Source organism: Parasteatoda tepidariorum, chromosome 11 (assembly GCF_982258835.1).
Source record: "Parasteatoda tepidariorum strain Cologne lab strain chromosome 11, Ptep-v5.0, whole genome shotgun sequence".
NCBI lineage: Eukaryota > Metazoa > Arthropoda > Arachnida > Araneae > Theridiidae > Parasteatoda > Parasteatoda tepidariorum.
Genome location: NC_141765.1, coordinates 48,259,050 through 48,284,058, shown reverse-complemented (window position 1 = coordinate 48,284,058; position 25,009 = coordinate 48,259,050). Strand labels below are relative to the sequence as shown.

The following is a 25,009-nucleotide window of genomic DNA, read 5'->3' as shown; positions in this document are numbered from 1 at the left end:
TTTTCAAGTAAATTTGATGATGAAGCTCTAGATCAGTGGTGCTCAAACTAGGGGTCGCCAAAAGTTTTTTGGGGGTCGCCAAATTTTTATGAAATGCATTATCCCTGCATGCTGCTTACCATATTCATACTCAGAGGCTTAATTCAGAAGGTGGCGCCTCATATGGTATTTAATCACTGTATGATTCATCGGCAAGCTCTTGTTGCAAAAGATATGGATGAAGAGTTGCACAATGTATAACAAGACGCTGTTAGTTCAATTAGCTACATTAAATGCAACAGTCACAACAGCCGTCTCTTTTCAATATTTTGCAATGAGATGGGCTCAACGTATAAGAGATTACTGTTACACACCGAAGTCAGATGGCTTTCACGTGGGAAAATACTACGACGGATATTTGATTTGAGAAATGAAGTGTACATGTTTTTAATCGAAAAGAAACATAGATTGGCAAGTTATTATATCAATAAAGTTTGGCTAGGGAAGCTGAGCTATTTTGTTGATATTTTCGAAAAACTTAACGACTTAAATTTGAGCTTGCAGGGTGAGAATTCAACTATCATAACTACAGCCAGTAAAATTCAAGCTTTTAAGTATAAGCTTAGTCTCTGGCAAACTGAACTGAATAAAAACAACACCGACATGTTCCCTAGCTTTAACGATTTTATCAAGGAAAATAATATAGATATATTTACATTTAAAAACATCATTACCAATCACATTGAAAAGTTACAGAAAATTTTTTCGAGAAGATTCGAAGATTTTCTTGAAAACGATCTTGGTTGGATTCGTGATCCATTTTCCTTTGACATATGCAGTTCAACTCTTCAAATTAGTGAGAAAGAGCAATTGATAGATCTAATTAGTGATTATACTCTTCAAAATCAATTCAAGACTCAGCCTTGCCAAAAATTTTGGCTATCCGTGGAAAAACAATACCCCGTTTTATGCAAGAATGCCATCAGAGTGTTAATACAATTTGTATCAACGTATTTATGTGAAACTGGATTTAGCAAACTAGTTTCAATAAAAACTAAATACCGCTCGCGTTTAAACCCTGAAGATGATATGCGAATTGCAATTAGCAACATACATCCAAACATCGATGAGATAATTAGAAACTTGCAGCCACATACATCTCATTAAAGGGCAATCTACTGATTTTTGTGTTATACAAAAAGTATTTTCTTAAAATTATAAATAAAATTAATATGAGTCAAATATGATGATGTTTTTATTCGATGAAACTAAAGAAATGCCCGATATATACATCGTATTTGTGAACATTTATCTCTAGGGGTCACCAAAAATTTTCTCTCTACAAAAGGGGTTGCAGTCGAAAAAAGTTTGCGCACCACTGCTCTAGATCATTAAAATTTAAACATTTTGCATTTAAGTAAAAAAAAAAAAAACGTAAGAATATTTTTGTTATATTTTAACCTAGAATTAACTTAATTTTTTACCTTCGATTAGCTTTCATTTACAATACGCAAAAAATTTAAAATATAGATTTGATTATTTTTTTCAAAAAAAAGTTAAATGGGCTTCTTTTTTTTTTTACTTTCATTTCTTTTTGAGCTAATTATTTTAACTTTTAAGGAGCATTAAATTTAGAAGTTTGTCCCGCGCATCCAAATACCGCTGATCATATTTTTTGTTTTAATCCGTTATAATGCTTAATTATTTATTTTTTCAAAGAAAACTGGATTCTGAAAAAGAAAAAAAGACAGGGTTAGCTTTTTGTTTAATTTTATGATTGGGATTCAGTAACTGCTAATTTTTAGTCAATGACAAAGTTGGTAAAAAGAAGAAAGGAGAATAATTTTTCAATGCATCTAAAACTATTTTTTTTTTATTTAAATTCATTGTTAATAAGTTTTTCTAATACTTAAGACCAAACATATATAAAACTGCTAAAAAGGTTTTTTTTTCTTAATTTATTCAGTGCAAAGTGTGTCCTGAATGAGAATAAATAGACTTATCTCTTATGACTGATTAGAAGTTGGAACATTCCAACTTTGAAGATAAACCAAAATCTAGAAAATGTGATTGCAATACACTAGACAGAAGCGCGGTCAAAAGTTCATACATTTTTATGTTAATATTTATTGCAACTAAAATCACAAACAAAATCGTCTTTCGGCAAACAATTGTTTGTCGAAAAAATTTCATTTTTTTAATTGTTTAATTTTTTTAATGATCCTTATTGATCAAAAATATAAGAACATTTATATCATTTCAAACTGCATTATTCCGTATGCGATAGAATACTAAGTGTCTGCACTTTGCAAAGGCAAATCGATTGGATACTTCTCAAGAAATTATTAAAATACGAAAAATAATATATTGATTGTTATTCTTTTTCCTCCACAAGTACTTTTTTTTGTTTTTGTATATGCATTGTTCATTAGTTAAGGAGGAGAAATGAAAATTAAGTACTCGATACACATAGAAGGCAAAGCCCTCACTCACTTCCTCATCACTAATTCTCTCATTTACATTAAGTTCGAAAGCTAAAATTAGGATTTTGTATTTTTTATGAAATGAACAGAAAAACTAAAAAGTTTCACTTCGATATTTTTAAATTATCGGAGTAATTAGAGGCAGTTACCCCAATTGACAGTATAATGCTAAATAACCCGTTACTATCTAAATAAAAATCTTCAATTTTGGACAATGTGTTTCTTATTAATATAAAAGGAAAAACAAAAACTATTTCATTTTGATGTTTTTAATCATCAAGGTAATTAAGGATAATCATCTTAATTTACAATAATGCGAGATAACACTTTCCAACCAAAATAGGAGCCTCAAATGTTTTTTTGTCAAATTATAAGAGTACGCTAAAAAAAGAAGTTTTTTTTAGAAATTAAATTGCTATCGAGACAGTAATATTAAACATCCGTACTACCGGTTAATTGGTGCAGCAGAGCCGATTGCGGCAGCTGTGCTATTAAACCACGATAAATTGAGTTCGTGCAGGTGAACGACTTAGAAGAAATTCAAGATGGTGAGCTTAGCAACCTTAAATAATCAACATAAAGTTTAAACCCTTAACCTAATTTAGTCTTTAACCCTTACCAAGGGAGTCTCTCACTATGTTGTTGTATTGAGAACTTTTTTACTCTGTTTGTTTTACAAGTTTATAGATAAAAAAAAAAGAAACATAAGCTTATTAGTACGAAAAACATAGAAACTCACTGTTCACTAATAAAGCAATTTTATACCTAGTTAAGTAATGAATCTCTATTTATTAAAAAATTCCCTCCTACGAATCTAAAGAAAATATACCCTGTTTTCATGATGATTTTCATCGAATCTTAGTACTTATTTTCTAACTGACAATTTTTATTTTTCTAGTTTTCTCAGATGGAATTAAACATAACAGTATTCTTGATGGCGTATCAGATAGCAGAGAAAGTTTGTGCAAAATTACCAAATGAAACTTTTTCGACCGAACGAATGATGAAAAGAAATGTGGAACGAAATAGAACTTCATGAAATTCAAGGAAATGTTTGTAAATAGGTAGAAAAGGAGGGTAGAACTTTTTTACTCGTAAATTTTACAAAATAAAAGACACGCAGCTTATAAATTTTTCTTTAGAAGTAGTTTTAGGAGAAAATTAAATTTTTTCGAAATGAAAAAATGGCTGAATATTGGAACAGAGAACAGCCTCTAGATCTTAGAGTAAAGAATTCAACAAAAAGAGTGAACAAACCTTATAATCGAGATAATGTGAAATTCGAAAGTACAAGTGAAAGAAATTGTATTCTTGCCTCTCTTTTAAAACAGCCTTCCTCTTCAAAATCAAATGTAGAATTTGTATCAAATTCAAGAAATGGTTTTTTTCTGAACAATGCTTCAAACTCATTTGAAAACAATTCTTCAGCAACTTTTATTATCCCTCGGCAACCGGAAGTTATCCAATCTAACTTTCCAACACATCATTCATCATCCGGCTCAATTCATCAAGGAATTATTAGCAATATTAAACATGAAATAGGTTTTAAAACAAATGGTATAAAGCAAGAAACTGACACAGATGAAATTACTATAGTGTTTGACAGTTATAGGGACTTAGCAAATGGCTTGAGTAAAAATTACAACACTCAATCTACAACTGAAGATGCATCATCAGGATTTGTTCCGAACTATCGCAAATTTTATGCTCGTTGTCATAGCAATAAATCATTCCATTCAAGATTAATCAATCAGCAAAATCTTAATCTTCAAACTTTCAGTCAATCAGACTTTCCATTTTCTAATTTTCCTCAGCGAAATAATGAGCTTGGTCATATAAATTCAGTACAGTACCAAAGTAGAATTTTGAATGCACACTTTCAAAATCAAAATGTTCCTTCTATCAAAATCGAGCAAGACATAGAAAAGCAGGATTCTTCTGAAAATTATAAACACGAGAAAGATAAAATTCTAAAATGTTTATTGACTAATACGGTAAATGATAAAATTTATTTGTGTAATAATAATTATATACTGCAAAATTCTGTATACGACAAGAAATTGCAATATAGTGATGTGTTCTTAAGATTTAGGTATCCTCAGTTGAATCAAAAGCAGCAACAATCATGCCATATTTATTACCCTGAGGCAGTAAGAACAGTTCAAAAGGATAGCATATTAAAAAGCTTACTAGTTACAAATCGTCTAAAACCAGATATTGCTCAAGGTTCTTCTGGTTCATACAATGCTGGTTCTCCTGGTAGTGAGTCTACATCGAGTAGTAGTACAGATTCTGGAGTATTTAGTGACATTTTACCTGATGAACGTCGTCGAATTTCAAGAGGTCCTAGTAACAGGTATATTAAAACAGGTACAGGTGCAAGTCTTGAAACGTTGAAAATTCTGCGTCAAGTAATAATGGAGCGGCAACAAAAAACTGATCGAGAACTTTGACAAAAAGACAATTGATAAACCTTTTCAAAACATCATACTGTTACTACATTGTTGTGAGAGCTTAATCTTGAAATGTTATTTCTAAATTATAGTACAAAGTACATACACTACTAATTTACGAAGTAAATATATTTCTAAATCAATATTTAATTTTCCCTGGGCTGAAAAGAATACTTATGCGTGGACAGATGTGGTTATAATAAACAAGTAAAGTACAATTTTATTTATATTTTTGTAAAACTCTTCTGTTTTCCTTGGCACACATAATTCAAGAATATAAAATATTTAAATAACTAGGTATGATATAAAATAATTCTACTTTTTAACAAATGTTATTTTGATTCAGTTATTGTATGAACTTCATTGAGACAATATTGAAGTTGTTTTCAATCGTCGAAGCATAGTGAATCTCTAAACTCATATTTTTAAAAACAAATATGTTGAAATAAGCATTTATATTTTTGAAATTTACAATCTGATGTATTACTGCAATGTAATTACTGGAATATAACTTAATGATCATAAAGTGTCCTAAAATGTATGATTTTACTTAACTAAAAATTAGCGAATAATTCTAAAAAACCGCTATTTATAGAATCATTTTCTCAAAAAATTGTGTTGTTTTTTTAGTTTTAAAATAATATTTCTTAATTAAAAATTGCGTATCAAGAGATTTCTTAAATTACAAATTATACTACATAACATAGGCAATACAAGCAATAACATACGCAATTATGCAACATATTCAACGCAATACAATACTGTAAACAATGCAAAGTTAGAATAACAATGGTATCACAGCTTTATATCGCTAGTTATGCTTGGTCATCCAGTGCTCAAATGATAAACAAAAAATAACATAAACTTAACAATTTTAAAAAGATTCAGGTTTTTATGTCTCGAATCTTTCTTGAGAATTAGAATGAATTGTCTCTACGTTAACCCTTTCAGGGTTGACAAATGGAGAAAGAGGCTCTCCCTCAGCCCACAAACTCCGAATTTATGAATTGTTACGTACTAAAACGTAAGTTTGCGCGTACTAATACGTAATGTAATACAAGAGTACCGTGTTGAGATCACGTCAGTGTGATCTTGGGCCAGCTAGAGTCAAAAAGGCTCATTTTTATATGAAAGTGTGAACCGTGAAGGGACAATGTACGATCACTGCCCTGAAGGGGTTAACCGTGATTACACTAAAGTAATTTTTTAAACTAACTGACACTTAATCTAATGAACTGGAAAACAGATTTACGTATGTACTAAATCTGTTGAAGTTAGAAGTCGTTGTAAATCTTTTAAGTCAATCAGTTGAAATCATAAGCTGTTATCTAGACTTGTTCTTTTCATGTAAACGACTGTCAAAAAGTCTGCAGCTTCGTTAAAAAAGAAAAACAAACAAAAAAACAATAATTGTATTTAAAATAAATAAATTAATTAAACAAATATTTCAGTGAATTTGTTCAAACAGTCGACATTATTAAAAATTTTTAATATTTCAGCTAGCGTGATAGTCAAAAAACTACAAAATGTTTCACATTTTCGACCAAACTTATTGAGTTATGAGATTGCTAATGTTTAGTAACGTCGATGAAGAGGGGAAATACATCCTTTATTATTCTTCAAAAATAAATAAATATCGTTAAATATTGCCATATTGATATATTTTAAAAAATCGGTAAAAAAAATAGAAGTGAAAAAAAAGTTTGAAGTAAAAAAAATAGAAATAAATGGACAGAAATTAGTGTTTTAAAGAAGAAAAAAAATTTCGAACTCTGGCAAAATATTATCGAAGTCCATCAGCAAAAGAAAGATTAAAATAATCAAACTCATTAGTTTAGTGAGGCTGAAATGAATACACCTTCATACAAAAGTAAACTAATTTTGATCATTTTAATCCGTATTTGATTAAATTCTATATTATTTCACCAGTGTTTGATTTTTTTCTCTTAAATATCAGTTTTCTGCATCTAATAGTCTAAGTTTTTGTTTTTATTCTTTACAACGAATATAAAACATAAACATGAAGAGCGGTTATTACGGATCATCTTGTATAAACGAGCTTTATTGGTTCACAAATAAAAGAGAAAAGTTTTATTTTGATGCACAATTCACCCCTTCTAATGTTTTTAGTTCATTGCACTAGGAAGACTCATTAAGAATTTTATTACCATTAATATCAGTGCTATTCCTGATTGAAATTGTTTTTGCTTTTAAGTTTTAAGAGAAATGCTAATTAATAACATCGACTTTTCAATAATTTATCTTTTAACAAAAACTTTAATGCGTTGAAGATCTCAATCCTTTATATTTTTGGATCAAAACTTTACTTTGTATTAAAGGTATGAGGGCAAATACGTGAAAAATAAAGATAATTTTTCAACCTAATATTCTATTTCTTATAAGAATAACAATTCATTTAAGAATTAAATAATTAAATATTTAATTCATTTAAGAATTAAATATTTGAAAATAAATGTTCAGTATCTTATTACACCACATAAAATTGATGAGAAAAATCGCTAAAACGGAGAGATAAGTAATGAAATATAGATATTTTTAATACTCTTCTCTAAAACTGTTTATTCTAAAATTCCGCAAAATTCTGATTAAATGCCCTCTTAAACTTAGACGAAAATCAATAAGATATTGACAGAGCGGATAAACGGATAAACCAAAGCTGGAGTATAAACTTAAAACTTTGATCCATTTTTACAATTGAACATTAGTTGTTGTGCATGAGATAAAGTGGGTATGTTGAAGGACATGCATGCACTTGCTGACAATAATTAATATTTCTGATAATAATGCTACTTTGTTATTAATACCTTTTTGTTAATAGTACTTTTTTGTCAATAATAATGATCTGCATTTACTCCATCAATGCTTATTCATGTAAAATAACACTAGAAGCAAAATAACTTTTGCCTTCATTGGACCAATATTAACGAATCTTGGCTCAATAAGGGTTCAAAGGGCAGTTTTCTCCCTATATAGAATATATATTGGCCCTATATAGAATTTTTTGATTCACTCAATATTTTACAGCCACTTTACAACCAATATAGATCCTATATAGTATTGTCAGATTCCCCCGATATTTTATATTCATTATTCAGCCAATATAGGCCCTATATTAATCCTATATAGGTAGATATTGGCCCTGTATAGGACCTATGTTTAAAAAAAATTTAGACATACCAACGTTGATCTCTCGGTGCATGTTCTTATAAGACCCATACTGAGCCAATTTTGAGCCCAACTGGGCCAAGGTAAAACTGTTGCTAGGGGACCAATGAGCTATGCAAATAAACGTGCTTAATACTTTTTTTGCTAATAATACCTAATATACTTCTTTGTCAACTATATTTTATATGTCAGATTTATTTCTAAAATAAAAGTGTGAATGTAGATATAATGTTGCTAATGTGCTTGAAACTTATTTTTTTTCATAATACCTAGTACTTCTTTGTTAATAATACAGATTAATACTTAAAATAAAAATATTGTGTTATCTATCTAAGGTGTTAATGTTCTTTCTTTCAACGGAAATTCGGTAGATAAATGTATTCTAAATTAATATGTATTCGAGAAAGATGTTTCCTATTATTTTACTCTTGATACAGAGTGTCTCACTGTTTAAGAAATAAAACATGATGAAACAAATACTTTTCGACTTAGAAAATGTAGTAGTAAATTAAAAAGGTAACTAAGAGGCTCTAGAGCATTAAATCGAATTTTTTAAAACATATTACTACAGATATAAATAATTTTCAAGACGTAACATTTAAAAAAAAAAATTAAGCTCTTTATTAAAACTACATTTTCAAAAAAAAATTTTTTTAACTGTTATTTCTTCAAAAGTAATCAACCGAATTATTTAACTTATTTATTTATTTACCTACTTATTTGTTTTACACTCCGGCACTATGATCCATGATGCACCATGATTTCCCTAAAAATTTGACTCCAAAGCAATCTATCTAGTGCCTATTACTTATTCCATTTCCTTCTTTTAAACTCTTGAGGTCTCTATCAACCTTATTTATCCATCTTTTCTTCGGTCTTTTCCGTTTTCACCAACCCATCGGTGATCGTCCATTCTCTTCATGCGTGCACGTGTCTCAACCATAGGAATCTTTTTTATTTTAAATCGTTTACTAAATCTTTTTCGTAAAACAGTTTTTGTATTCTATGGTTGAAAATACAGTGCCCACTATATCGTTCTCCCTTACATTTACAATTCCGAGTTCTATGGCGAAAATATATATTTCATCATGTTCTATCTCTCCTTAAAATTAATAGGACAATAAAGTTAACAATTTGTTAAAACATCATACATAGATGTATGATAAATTTTACAAATTAGCTTTTTATTCTCTTTTTTTTTTCAAACTGTTACTTGCCTCTTAACCAATGCTCTATCTAATTTGCTTTTATGTTTGTCAAAATTAATCATTCTCAGTTGTTCTGGGTCTTTTTCAACCCAAATCTTTTATCAAATTTTATAACACCATATAAAGGTTTAAGTACACCCTTTAATATATTTTGCAGGCAAATGGAAGAAAACTAAATCCAACTGAAGAAATCTTCCGACACCTGGTACCTTTTTTGGATCGAAAGTTACTGTAATGCTTGTGGAGCGTCTCAACTTGGAACAACTTGTTTCTTCGAATTCAAGGATCAGAACTACAGGATCAGAACTACAGAAAACTGTACGAAGCAGCAAATTTTATGGAAACGAATTAAATGATGTAAACATTATAAAGCGTCATCACTGTGAAATCACCTTTAATTTATTAACACATATCAAAACTGTTTTCCAAGCAACAAAGTTGTATAACAACAAATTTACTGTGCTCAATCATTTAGTGAGTTTGAAGATTTATGTGAGTGAGTTTGCTTATAAAGTTATTTTCAGCCATATAGCCACATGAAGAAACAATTATCCATAGAAACAATTTGAAAATGTGAAGTATGATATGACTGCGATAGAATACATTGTTTTTCCTCATTAACTCGTACAATGATAGTGTTATGAAGTATTGTGCCATTAAGAATTAAAATACGTATTTTGTTTTAACTGCATAATATTTCGTAATTATGTATATCCTATGTAGGATATGAATTTTTTGCCAGTTACTATTTTTTTGTACATGTCTCTCTCTCTCTCGCTCTTTCTTTCTATCTTTTCGTTTTTTCCCCTCTGAATCTAAAAAATATTTTACAGATTAATTACATATGTCTTACAAAAATTTTCTTCTCTGTTTTTTTTTTAAAATTTAAATGCTCCATTACCAAAATTCATAGAGAAAAAGTTTTTTGCAACTACTAAAGATTTTTTCAGTGAGTGGGAGTATTTCTGGAAAACAAATGAGCTAAAATAAAGCACGAATCTCCTGAATTTTTTAAAACCTGGAATAGAAAATTACTAAATTATTAATTACTTTTATATTTATTTTTGTACTTTCCTCACTTTTCTATTCAGCCGCAATAAGCCTAAAAAATATAGTTGTATTATTTAGCAAGTGCTATATTTTTTAGCTCAGAAGCATAAGTACATACTCTTTACAATAAAATGAAAAGAAAAGAAAGATATTGCCTGATTCTGCCGTTTGAATAGTAAGCGTTTTTACACACACTGTTTTAAGAAAAAGGTGATTAACACTTAGAATTGCAACTGCATATTTTAAGTTATAATTACTGTTAGATAAAAAATAATGAAAGAAAGGAAACCTTAATAATTTTTAATCTAATAATCGAATTGTCATGTACTAAGAAGCGATTGTAATATCTCGAGGAGCTAAACTTGAATGTACTAATTAATTTATTCATACGATACTTTAAGTTACAATCAGACACAAAAATACTTTTTTTTTTCTGAATGAACCGACGTTATTTTCCAGCGGATCCGGATTCCTCTTCCTCAAAATATGGGGGGGGGCAGCAATCTTGCCAGTACAGTCCCAATAGTTAAGTTGTCGAAAGTTGCTTAACCCATATGTAACGTCCCTTTAATGAGACGGTTCCTTTTTTCAGAAAAGAAAAAAATGGCACCACACGTGTTTTATTACAGTAAAACTTGTGTAAGTTGACCACTTGTGGTGCATTGTTTTAGTGGTCAACTTAGACAAGTGGGCAACTTATAGAGGGGGTGGGCCATTGTTTACTTTTTTGTTTCCTATATCATGTTGCTATATACTTAAAAAAACTTTTTTGCTTGACTTAAACATTTTATTTATCAAATAGCCAAATGAATATCTTAAGAAATGTGTTTAAACCTGAATGAACTTCAATTTGTTACATATAATTCTAATATTTAACTAACTTTTTTAAAAAAATTATTTCGTTAGTTATGCATGTGAAGTGTTTAATAAAAATAATTTCTTAAAATATCAGAACACGAAAACATGTAATTTGAAAACTTCAATTAAACAAAATTATTTGAACACTTTAAAATTTATTCTGTTATTACTACACTTACAAACCTATTTGTATCAAAAATATTCCCTCATTGTTGTTTGGCGTTGTTGTTTAAACTTTACATCAGCCCAATGTTTTGAATGAAAGAAATGTTCGAAAGCTGACCCCCTACGGTTTTCCCAGATGTTCAACTCACAAAAGGGTTTAGATTAGCTTTTTACACTATTTCACCAAACAAATGAAATTTTAACATACATTGCAAAATGACAGAAAATTTTCTAAATTTTTTTTCCCGGTCAACTTAAGAGGGTTTTAGAATAGAATTTCATAATACTCCTAGACAAAATTGACTTATTTTAGAGGTCAACATACAGGATAGACAGGTGGTCAAGTTACAAAGGTTTTGCTTCTTTGTATTATATAAGAAAAATTCCGTTCTTGATAATTGAGGTCAACTTATGCAGGTGTCCAACTTACAAGGTTGGTCAACTTGGCAGGTTTCACTGTATTAGTATTTATGTTGCAAAAACAATATATCAATGATATAAATATTTATATTTATATTAGAAATTGCTTTTTTAAATCTAAAGTGGTAAGTAACAGAACGAAACATTACTTTTTTCGTATTAGTGCTTTTTATATATATAGCACTTTTTTAGGTCATGCATTAACGGTTCATGTTAATTGTGTTATTTGCACTTTTTTACGTATTTCACCATATCTCTTAGACTATTTAAGAGAATGAAAAATAATAATAATAATTTCACATACTTATAAAAGTGACTTATCCAAAGACATGTTCTAGTAAAATATATTTTTTAAATCTATTAATATTATATAGCTGTATTTTATTATTATTTTTTATAAATAATAAAACATTCATTAGATAAATATTTCATTGTTTGCTTTAATAACGGGAAATTTTGGATTATAAGACATACAGATTTGATTGAATTTGATTTTGAACTTAACGAAAAAATATAGACTTAGAACGAAATCGGGCAAATAGATGTTTTGGAGCCATGGTGGCTCAGGGGATAGAGCGTTCGCCTTCCAATGAGGTGAAGCGGGTTCAAATCCCAGCTATGGCTGTTCGATACAAATTCCATACCCGGATCTCACCGACCACAGAGGCTGACGTAAAATATCCTCAGTAGTAGACAGATCATATGTTAAAGTCCCCTTGCCGTCAGGTTAAACGGTGGGAGGTTTTCGTGGTTTTCTTCTTCATGTTATGCAAATGTGGGTTTGTTCTGTCAAAAAAGTGCTCTGAGAAAGCAAATTTCTCCCAATACTTGATCCAGGAGTTCCTTTGTCTTCTGGATTGGGTTCAAAATTACGAGGTTACGGAGTTGAATATTAGTAGTCGTAAACCCAAAATTAGGTCGGCTGTTCAATGACGATTAAGAAATAGTTCTCGCTAAATGAAAATTAAAAATACTACTTTTTTGATCAGAAAGAAGTGCAATTTACATAAAAAAAATTCAAACTGTAGAAAATTCTTCCACCTAAACTATAGGGACCATATTTTCCTAATTGCGGCTACACCATGTCCGATTTTGAGGGTCAAGAATCCAAATTCGTCGAAAAAAAGATATGATTATTCAAAGAACGTAAGTTTCTATGCTTGATATCGTAACTTAAAATGTTATCTGCACAAATTGATTAACATCCTTAAATTTAACCCCTCTATCCATTAAGGTAACATCTAAGTACATAAAAATCTGATAATTAGATCAAAAGTTATTTAGGTGTTCCTTTTTTTTATTTTGCGTATTATATATTAAGTGAAATATATTTAATTATTTTCAATCATATGTAATTTTAAATTGAATGTGATAAAATGAGAATGTAATTTTAAATTGAAATGTGATCTAATTAAATGGTTTAGAAAAAATATTTAATAAGTTATCTTTTGTTTTCTTTTCAAAATATAACGCCAAAACATTTACAAAACATTTTGATACATTTAAAATTAAACTATTTGATTTTTTTCGAAAATCAATGCTAATGAAATAACATTTTATTTCTTCTCAATTTTATATCTCCTTGTTTTGAAGAACTGACTGCATCAACGAGCTTATTATAGACTGTAAAGATATTTTGAGTGGAAATTTTTTAACTAGTTATATTGTTTTATATTTTTTTTAACAAAGGATTATCGTTACTGTAATTAAGGAATTTAGAGCAAAATAATGATCTGCCACACTTTTTCGAGAGAGAGATTTCTTTAGTATTATTGTTTTCGGGAAATAACTTTACAAGTTTCCTGCATTTCCACTTGATAACAACACAATACGCAGAAACGTCTTATGGCTTTCATCAAAATGTTTTCTCAATAATGTAATGTTTCAATAGGTTATTTCTCAATAATTCAATTATTGAGAAATAATGTTGTAATGTTTTCTCAATAATTGAATAATCTCCTAAAATGTTAGAAAATGTGGCTCATCATTAACGAACTCCAAGCTTTTCAATTGTAATATATTAATTTTTGTTTTCTAAATCTGTTTAATTTTGTTTTGTCGCGAAGAATAAAAACCAATATTATGTTATACTTGTTTTTAGCAACTGATTGTATTATTAAGTAATTGTTATCACCTCAGTTATTTTTTAACCCTTTATGGGACAATAATTCAATAAAAAATTTGTTTTGAGAAAAGTTTTAGTAAATATTTTATTTCGTAATCTCTTAAGAGGACTGCGAATTTTAAAATGACTGATTATTTTGTAGGTGAATTAACAAGTTGAGAAAATTATTTGTTAATGATAGCGAATTGAGTAAAAATTTAATTTAACAGTTTAAAAATTTAATCATTTAAACTCTTGTCAAATTTAATAGTCATCAGTATATCGTTTTTATTTTTCTTTACCTGCAAAACCCATTCAAAACAAGTAAACTAACTTCTCGAATTTATATCGAAATTATATAATTAAACTGCTAGCGTTATGTAGAATTACAATTGCTCACAATAAAAATCTAACAACTCCTTTTTTTTTAAAAAAAAAATCTGCCTTCGAGAATTGTTTCGTTTTTAATCAAAAAGCAATGAACAGGGAAGGGTTCCTGACCACTAACGGTAAAGTTTTGATTTTGCTATTGTATCTGAAACTTATCAGTGAAAATTTTCAAGAAAAAAAGTAGTCCACAATAGTAAAGAATTTATAAGATACTACATATTGTGATATGTTTTTATTTTCTGTATTCTAAGAATCTAATCGTATTCTAAAATAGAAGCAATGTAACCCAACAGAAAAAAAATTTCAAAAAATGATCCATTTAAAAAAAACAGTGCTGATCACTGGTTAAAAATATCAAGAAAAAATCACTGTTTTTTTTCCCCTCCAAATTTTTTGGGATAGCAAAGAATAAACCTTGTTATATCTAGTTAATGAGGCTTTTCTACTTAATAAGCTTATACATATCTAACACATATATCTTTTATTAATAAGCCTGTGTACTTTTTTGACGTAATAGGTCCCCGAAGTCCTCTTGCCGTCTCATAAGTTTTTGTCAGTTTTGTTTTTATGTACAACAAATAAGGTCTAGTTACATTAAAAAAGTTCTTCACGAAGGTGAGTTTCTCCCAATGCTTGATCTAGGAGTTCCATTGTGTTCTGGGTTTGGTTCAAAATTACAAGGCTACGAACTACGAAATTGAACATACGCAGCTGCAAATCCGATTGTAATGAGCCCTTCACGTCGGTAATAAAATAGCAATAAATTAAGAATGTTAAAAAGAAGATGGCTGAATACACGAAAAATAATTTGAAAATAAACTACAATTAAAAATTTGATAATTACATATTTATTCCTCTGCAACTTTTTGATTGATATAGATATAACTTTGGATTTATTTGGTATAAAAAACTAAGTAAATTTACTTAGGGCAAAATTTTTATAAATAAAATAAATTTATTGAATAAAATAGCAAGCAGATATTTAAATTTTTTGCCTGAATAAATTATATTTAGGTAATTTTACAGGGTTGTTTCTTTCTAAGCATTTTAACGTTCGGAAATAATTTCGATTTTAATTTAAATCGATTCTTACCAATGAATTATTTAGCGGAGGGCAAAAATCCTGTAATTTCGCTAAGAAAAAAATAATTTGTTCTGAGTGATTCGTTTTTATTTAATTCACTATGCTCATAACAGCGATTCTATAATTTATTGTAAAGATCAGAATTAAGGAAAAAAATAATACCAGAAACCTGTGCTTATGATGATAAGGATCTTGCTTAGTAGCTCTAATCAGTTCAAGGTTAGTGACGGACGCATTTTTAACAAAAAATATAATAACTCTTTATCAGGCTTATTCTTTTGTAAGGAATCTTCTTGTCAAGCAGATAAGATTTTAAAACTGTTCGTTCGTATTCTTTTGATTTGTGTTCATTTTGTTAATATCAAAACAAGATTTCACTTCTCAAAATTCAAAGTTTATTTTATTTTCAGTAGTACTTTCAGTGGTAGTATTGAATCGAAAAGCAATCTGAGCACTTTAATGTTAACTTAACTTTTCGTCTTTTCTCCGAAACTATACAAATGAATTGAAACCTTTTTACAAGGAATTAAGAAACCCGATTATCCAAATATAATTCAATGTAAAAAAAAAATTATTAATTAAATAAATAAATAATAATAATAACTTTTAATAATTTTTATTATTTTATTAAACATAAGTTAAAAAAAAGTTTAATTATAATTGAATAAAAATTTTACGTAAGTTTAAATTTAATTTAAAATTTAAAAATACGACTTTATTTTAAATTTTATAACTCAGAGACTATTTGATCAATTCAGTATAAGTTTCGTATTGTGTCATTTACAATTAAGTGAATTTGTCTGCTTTGCAAATTAAAATGTTTGTAAATAAAAATTAATAAATGATAATAAAATTATTAATTGCATACATCTAATCTTTGGATAAACGAGTTTAATAAATGTGTGAAAATTTTTTTGATTCGCTTAAAAAGTTCCTGAGTTATGTCGAAATATGAAAAAAATGAAATCAACATTTTACCCTCCCTCTTTATTTTGACTGTCAAAAATTATAATTGGAGACCCCATCTTTCATATTGTGCTGGCTCAGTTTTTTGTTAACAAAGAACAAATATTTTTATTTTAATTTAATTTAATTTTCATTGTAAATATAAAATACGATAATATTCTCTAAACAACCCAATGATAAGTTTTCATCCTCTTGATGCCTTTTATTATCGCTCGAAATTTTTTGTTTAAATTCTGACATGCCCTTGTCCCGCAGTGAACTGATTGTTAAGACACGGTTCCCAGCAGATCACCGAAGTCACTGGCTGTGGTCAGTGTGTGACGTCAATGAACTACAACAACAACATACTCTCTCTCTATCTTTTTCTTCTTCTTTTTTTCAACATTTTTTGAAACAGTGACAGTAAAGTTGCCCGTGTGTAAAAAATTCTCGGGCGAAACATAAAAATCGAAACCGATTAAATTAGACTTCGATGAAGCAAAAATAAGCAGTCGAAAACCTATATATTCTATAAAAACAAAACATCGACTGTTGGCCAATAATATGATGAATGAAAAAAATGGTAGTGTATAGCGTGAGGATGCCTGTGAATCCTCAGGAAACAGGATGATCCCTCAAGGCATGTTTTCAAGCATGCGCAGTATACTAATCATAATGAGTAACGCCTCCTCCCTGTCCTTCCTAGTCAGATGACTATGCGATAGAAAATGGCGAGAAATAGCATTTCAAAAATGTGACTACTTCAAATTTATCCAAAACTAATCAAGGATTACATAAAGGGTATGTGACTATACTTTATTCAAAATATTTATTATCTGCCTTTTCACTAGAAATTTATACCTGATCTTACCTTATAAATGATCATTTCTTTAAAATATTTGACTTACGAAAATCTTTATTTGATGTCAAAATGTGCAATGACTGGTGGATTACCAGAGGAAACCCGAATAGAGAATGATTTTTAATTTTAAATATGTTTATGCAATCCTTTGTAATAGTATTTAACGAGCATTTAATAATATATAGAGAAAAGGCAGCAATAAATATATGGAATAAAATATATTTACTACTCATAATACTGTGTTCCCTTTTGTTCACTCATTGACTCAATAGAATATTCATAAGATTGCCATAAATGACATAAGAAAAATAAATAAAAAAACATTTCATCAAAGCAATATATTATTTAAGCAATAATGAACTTCTACTCACTGTTATAAGAAAATACTTTATTTTCTTATAAAAAACATTAAATTTTCAGAGTTTATTTCTTATTCCCAAAAATTCGTTTGAAATTAAATATTTATATATAAAAATATAGGGGTTTTTTTTCATTAATTTTACTTCATAAAACTTTAAAATATGCAAATTGATGTCTTTAAAATTTTTACTTTAAACTTCAATTTTTTTTATTGCTATTACAATTAAGGTGACGTTCCCATTCTTTATTACTAAATGCATTCCGAAAACAAAAAATCCAAATAAATATTGAAAAAAAATACCTTTTAATTTTACCTTAATCTAAAAATATAACTTCTTAAGAGACATTTGAAATTTTAATTCAAGTACTTAAAAATGTTTCAATCTTCATAATGCATTTGTTTTTTACTCAAATTTATCAATTTCATTTCATACTTTGTTTTTATACTCTTTCATTCAGTTGATAACAAAATATGTTACAATATAAAGATTTAGTTGAATTAAATCATAAAACAGAGTCTTTGCTAGTGTGGATTATATATTTTTTATTCTGTTAATAGATGGCTGCACCAGTTATTTAAAATAAATAATAATAGTTTCTTTTTAGTTAGTGGAGACGTATATCGCCAAAAGATGGCACTGAGATTCATTGGAATTTTACTTTTTGTCTGGACTGTCAAATCTAGTGGGAGGGGAGGGGATGTTTGACGGATGCTCCTAAATTAGTGGGAATAGTTTTTTCTTCTTTTTTTTTCTCTCCGTTTTTCCCACTTACTCCTTTCGGAACACTTAGCAAGGATATAAGAATGATTTCTCGTACTTTTTGTATCTAAATTTTTAAGATGTCTCATTTCACATGTTTCTGTCCTTAGATTTTTGCTATGATTTTTCATTAATAAAAGCACTAGCGTATTATCTTTTGGTTATAAAATTAATAGATAATGATGTAAAGGATCATTAACTGGAAAATGAACCTTTTATTAATAAAATTATTCTTTATGTTTGTTATACTTTTTTAATTAACATGCATGAGAATTAGTCCACCCACAGCAAATGTTTGTTTCACATCAGTGTATCATAAATATTCATCGTAGAGTTAAAACCTTTGTTTATTTTATTTAAGAAAATATTTCACAATTTTCTCCAATTGAAAACATTTGATGTTGCACGTAGTACTTTCATTTATTATTTATTCATTATTATTTTTTCGTTTTTTTTTTTTTTTTTGCATTCTTTCTTCTACTGAAATTCGATGAGTCACGAAAAAAATTTCTTAAAATAGTCTATAGTGATTTTATTTCCATAATTTTACTTTTTACTATTATAATAATGCAAACTGAGAAAAAAATCTGATTTAGAAACTTTGGATAAATGTTTTGCTTACTCTTTTCATTATCTATAGTACTCATTGTAACTTTAACAGTAAAACGTATTTCGAACTGTTAAAAAAAAATTATAACGTTTTATTTATTTATTATTTTTTTATATATATAAAAATCAACTGCACATATAATATTGAAACTTGAAATATGGTTCTTGCTTGAAATATGGATAATTCAGAGATGCTCTCTGTTTCCCTAATTCCCCATCAAGAGAGAAATCATTAACCCTCTGGCGCTGGCGAAGCTGTAGTGATGCCAGCCGACGCCACTTTCCGTCATTATTAACAAATCCAGAGCCGTTTTTAAGGATGGGCCTGGCCCAAGGCATGTGGCAAATGATTGAAACGATGACATTGTTTGCTTAGAAAATATATTATTATTATTGTTAAATGAAATTCTCCCTAGTGTAAATTCAAAGAATAATAATGAAGGAATTATGAGACTGAAACACTAAAAAAACATTTAAAACAAATACTTCCATGTAAATAGATGGTATAACAGGTGAATGAAAAACTAGTTTTTGTAAGAAAATTATGAAGTAATTTTGTATTGTAAACAACAAAAATTCTATCCCAACCTATCCTTTATAAAAAATTAAAGCTTCAATCTTGATTCAAATTCTTCATTTTTTTTTTAATTTTCCCACGAAAAATCATCTAGCTTCTCTTTCTCACTCTCTCTACTTTTAACTGAAAAAGATAATTTGGAGTTCAGCAGTACAATTAGTTTTTAAATTTTCATTTTCAATGTGAAAAAAGTGCTTGAACGAAATACTTGAGTAGTGCTTCGAAAACAAAAGGTTTCAGGGCATTGAGCTATTATCCCTTTATATTTTCTTCTTCATACACTTCTTTTTTTTTTTTTTTTTTGATTTAAAAAAGATTTAATTATTTGTCAATCATGAGCATTGAATATGATGTCTGGCAAGAAATAAATTTTAATGATGTGACAGAAGACTCTCAAAAACCATGAAAAGTACTGTTACCTTAAACTTTCAATACTAATTATGTATTAACGCTTTTATAATAATGTATTTGTTTTTCAACCTTAAAGTAAAATAATTTTTTAAAAATGATTTAAGCTAAAAAATTTTTATACTAAAATTAATCATAAAGGACTCCCAAATAACGACAGGCCCAGGGCCCCGAAAAACATAAAAACGGCTCTGAACAAATCAATGACGACAGTCGAACAGCGGCGCTGCCTCACCGATCCAGACTTTACTTATGTTCCCTTATAAAGACTTTACTAATAGATGTTTACAGCTAATCTTTTGTTACTTAATTGCTAGCATGTTATCTTGTTATAAATATGTTTTTTGTTGGTTTTTAAATACACTTTTTAAGTTATGATTCTTCATTAGTCGTCAAAGATGCACACAGTTTAAAAGAAAGAGCGACGTCCCTTTTATATATTTTTTCAGACAGTTTAATTACTAATAGAAACATGGTTTTTTTATTTTTTAAATACATAAGAAACCGTCTAATAGTTACTAAAAAAATCTGTTAGATTATCGGAATTATATTTCTATTAAAATCCAAAAAAAAGTAGTTTGAAAAAATGTTTTTTTATTTACATTCAAAAATTTATCAATAATTAATTTTGAAAATTAAAGAAATTTACATGTTGAATTACTTATGTTCCCTTATGTTTAAATGATTACAAATAAGTGCAAATTTGGAAAGGCATTGTTTGGAAGTGCGCCGTCAGTCCATGCTTCGCAATGGACACTTGTATCCTTATCTACATTTAGTTTTCTCTATTTCATAACCATAAATTATTATAATTCAAAATATTAAGTTTTTTACTTATTTTGACTTTAATTATTACGAAATAATAAAAAATATTTTGCATGAAAATTCTGCGTCAAAGGGTTTAACCTTCTACTCTTCACCTAACTGTTATCTGCCGTGGAATATTATCTCTTTTGCATTTCTGTGTTTCTTTTGTTATCTATTTTGTATTGCTTACAAAATTAACTGATATCTTTGGAAAGTTCCAGCAAAATATTTTTTTTCAATTTCATTATTATTCTTTAATAACTGGTTTGTTCAAATGTAATTTAAAATTCCTATTGTAAATGAAATCTGCAAATTTAAATATAGAACAGCAATGTTTATATAACGAAAAAACGTTTATTGAAACTGTATTAAAAAGTTATTTTATTTAGCTCTTTTAAAGTATGTGAATAAGCACAATAAATTAGTCAGCTAAAATGCTTGTTAATTATGGTGTAAGCAAAATATTGATTGCACAGCAAAGATATTGCTTGTATTCAGTATTGTCACCTGGAAGAGTCATTCCACATTATTTTCAGTTAGGGGTTGAATAAATTCAAATTAATGCAGCGAAAAAGCGAGAAAATTATTACTCTCATGATCATTATCTCCACTATTTTCATTTTATGATCAATAAAAAGCAAGGTCACAGAAAGGGATGTTTTATAATGTATTACATTGTCCTTTTTTCCTGACAACCTTAAATATTTCTATAAAAATTTTAAATAACTACTAACTATTGCTTTTTAATTAAATTGTGATTAACTATTACTCTATTATTTTTCAATAATTACATTTACTTAAAAAATTGCATATAATTTTACTTATTAACTGCTTTTTTAAATAACTATTACTCCACTTAGGCTCCATCATTAAATTCATGCTTGTTTTGTAGAAGGGAAATATGAAGACTGAGTCGCAACGAACATTATGGATCTATATCCATGACCATAATGTCCTCGCAATTAGGCCGTTATCTGGTAAAAGATAATATTGCTCTCGGTTTTTTTTCTTTTTCTTGTTTACATGATATGTTACACGATGTACTAAAAACTGAACTCAGTGGCGCGACAGCCCATAGAGGAATATCTAACTCTTCTTCATGTCAAAAGCAATAAACTATGGTATAGTACATAGGTTCTCAACCTTTTTAACGCTGCCGCCCCCATAAGGAGCAAAAAAAAAAAAAGTTTAAACGCCCCTTTTGTGAAAATTCAGTTATTTGGAGCATAGGGTGAGCTGAATTATAAGAGGTAACATTTTTAAGCAATATTCTTACGCGTTAACATTGTTTGGTTTTTTAAAAAAAAATAGTGTGAACGTTAACTCGATACTTTTCTCCCGACAGGTGATCTATTTATTATAATCAAAATAAATACGGTAATGAGAAAACAAACAAAGAAATCTATGCTAAAAAGAGTTATTTAAACTTAATTAGATAATTAAAAAAACATCAAAAATAATTTTTTACACTGAAACGTGGTATCAACCAAGCAATCAAGTAACTATGTCAGTGGGATGATTTTGCTTGATGGTTCAGAGCTAGTTTCTTAACATTCGGTTCAATATTTTCAGTGAGGTGAAGACGCAAGTCCCCTCGTTGCACGATTTCGAGTCGATTTCTCTTTTTTGTGACTAGATCCGTCACAGCACAGTCCAGGGTAGAGACGACTTATGTTATCTTGAAGCCAAAATTCTGTGAGACGATCACCATTCTGGAAGCTATTTTTAATGTCATTTAATATATTAGAACATAACTAAAACGATAAATTAAAATGTCCAAACTAAAATAAGTAATTATTATATTGTAAAATTTATCGTTAAAATGATTTACGTTGCAAGAAATGTTAAGGAAAATATTTCATAAAAATACATAAAATAACACTGCGAAAGAATTAAATATCTCATTAAAGTCCCCATTTTTTATAATAATCAGCGAATCTGAGTTATAACTGTTATAACTAGAACTTAATATAGCTAGACTATAATAAGTTCTAGCTAGAAATTTCTATATAGTATGGCTAAAGAATTGATTTCAGATTTTTTTTATTCCCCTTCTAAAAATGTTTTTCACAAATAATTTCTATCAGAAATCTCTAGGGATGTTTTTAAAATTTTTGTCTATATTTGATATCAAAAAAATTTGCTATGCTCTAGAATTGAATGTATTTTAGTTGATTTTAAAACTATAAATTAGATATCCCAAAGTTACTTCACCCAAGGCACCCTAAGTGCTCATGTGGTAATTTTCAGTCACAGAAGTTTTTTTTTTTTTCTTATTGTAGGCAACAGAAATCAATTATGTATTTATGTTTTTTTGTGTTATGTTTTTTTTTTTCAAGTTCATGAATAGCTAAAAAAATAACTTCATAAACACATCATGGATATTGCTCTAAAAATTTATAATAACAATTTAAAATAATTTGAAACATTAGGTGATTAAGTTTTAATGAGATCTTTTAATATGATACGTATATTAAGATGTCAGACGGTAATAAGTTTTTGAGAAAAAGTGAAAATTACTTCTCCCTTAAACTAACATGGATGTAGATTATAGCTAAAAACTATGCCAACAGTCTTAAATCAACTAACAGAAACCAATCGAATAAAACTCTTTTAATTAGACACGCTTTTCTATAAATAGCCTTTTAGACTAGTAAAATTTATGGTCCGTGTTCCTTTTACTTGCCCAACGGCGCCCCTGGGACTTCATGATGTTTTTAGAAGTGCGAACAATCAAAGGAAAAGAGGGGAGCAAATTGAAAAGGAAATGAAAGTTGAGTGCCTAAACACCTCATTGAAATGTAGAGAATTTGGTTTCCGGTCACTTTTTGAGTATCACAATTTGAAAAAAGAAAAAAATATATACTATTTATTCAGTATAATATATTTATTTTAAAAGATTTACAAGGCAATGTGTTTCTTCGTAGATTTTTGTTTTAATACAATTAATTGGAACTCAAATTTTCAAGAGCTAATCCCCCCCCCCCCTGATTGCCTGGGACCCCAGGCGCCAAAGAGAATTTAAAAAAGAAGAAGAAATAAAAGTACATGAAATGCTCTTATATGTTCTAAAGCATTCTAAATGGCATTTTCTTTGCAGCTGTCAAATCTTTAAAAAAATAAACCACCGTTTTTGTTTTACGCAAATACGAACTTCAGTAAATGAAATAAAATAACAAATGTTCTTAAATAGTAATTATTTTAACTAATAACACCTCATCTACCACCGCGGTGCGGGGGGGGGGTGAGAATACACGAGGTTTAAAGGACGCACGATTCCAGAATTAATAAATTTCATCTATATTGATGAGCCTTCTACGGCCTGCGGTCTTTCTTAAACATATAAATAAAATAAAAACATGAATAAAATAAAAACTATACATTTTTTCCACAAAAAAAGGAAGAAAAAAATAAGGAAGAAAAAAAGATTAGGAATTTTAAATTGCAAATGAGTCTTTGAACGCGCCAAATCTAAATCATTGTAGTTTTTTTATAGCTCTTTTCGTTGTTTTTTACTACAAATTTTCATAGTTTTTAAAATCCCGACAATTTTACCTCGGCAGAATTAATGCGTGAATTTCGAATTTTAGTAATGCTTTTAAAGCTCTTTATTTCAGTCCATTTCAAAGTTAATTCAAGTTATTTTCGATCGCGTTTTATCGGAAGTAAAATTTTCAAGAGCTACCCCACCCCCCTGAGTCGGATTTCCAAATGTTTCTTGTCCGATCTCTTAAATGCAATATTATAACGGCTCGAGACTTTCAAATCGGGCAAGTAATAATTTCTTTTGAAGTACGTTATTTATGTCAGTCTTATCGTAAAAACAGGCTATTTTTCCATTGCTTGTTTTCGGCAATACGCATTTTCTCATGGTTTTGAAAATACCATACTTTTAATATATATTAACACGACACTAAATCGCGAATATGCACTTGATTTGTGCCAAATTCATCAAAAATCTAAGAGATTTTTCATTGTTCTTTCAACTGTTATTGCTAGGCTTCTCCACAGGGTTTCAAAAATCCTGTTATTTTTAATCCGGCAATAAAACGACTTGCAACTTTCGAGGCATTTTAATCATTAATTTTGATGTGTTTTACTACTGCCGATTTCATCGTCCATCCAGCATGTTATTTTACAATCTTTTTTTTTCTTTTGAAATAGCCATTATTTCCCTTTTTTGATTTTTTCAATACAATAACATTATTACAAAACGCAAAATTCGACTGTAGGATTTAATGCGTTTTTAATTTTTTGAGCTTAATTTCTAATTTTTGGTAGTTTAAAAAAATAAGAAGAA

The 25,009-nt window shown here is 28.6% G+C and overlaps 2 protein-coding genes across 15 annotated transcripts in view; both read left to right on the top strand.

The window, feature by feature from the left end:
- LOC107439180 (uncharacterized) overlaps positions 1-11,371 on the top strand; it is a 63,969-nt gene extending 52,598 nt beyond the window's left edge. For 8 of the 14 annotated variants that reach the window (XR_011638160.2, XR_015430111.1, XR_015430107.1 and 5 more), the window contains 2 exons: positions 3,361-5,122; positions 9,467-10,506. Coding sequence is in view for 6 of the 14 variants with exons in the window: in XM_071187350.2 (XP_071043451.1) it covers positions 3,647-4,915 (1,269 nt within the window). In the remaining 8 variants the exon portion in view is untranslated. Of the gene's footprint in view, positions 1-3,360; positions 5,574-9,466 lie in introns of those variants that run through there. The other 6 variants (XM_071187350.2, XM_016051675.4, XM_071187352.2 and 3 more) reach the window with 4 other exon arrangements.
- A 5,342-nt stretch (positions 11,372-16,713) lies between these two features.
- The window catches only part of LOC107439181 (hexokinase-2), a 37,180-nt gene continuing 28,884 nt past the window's right edge, over positions 16,714-25,009 (top strand). The window contains exon 1 of the mRNA XM_087154340.1: positions 16,714-16,876. The gene's annotated coding sequence lies outside the window, so the exon portion shown is untranslated. The remainder of the gene's footprint in view (positions 16,877-25,009) is intronic.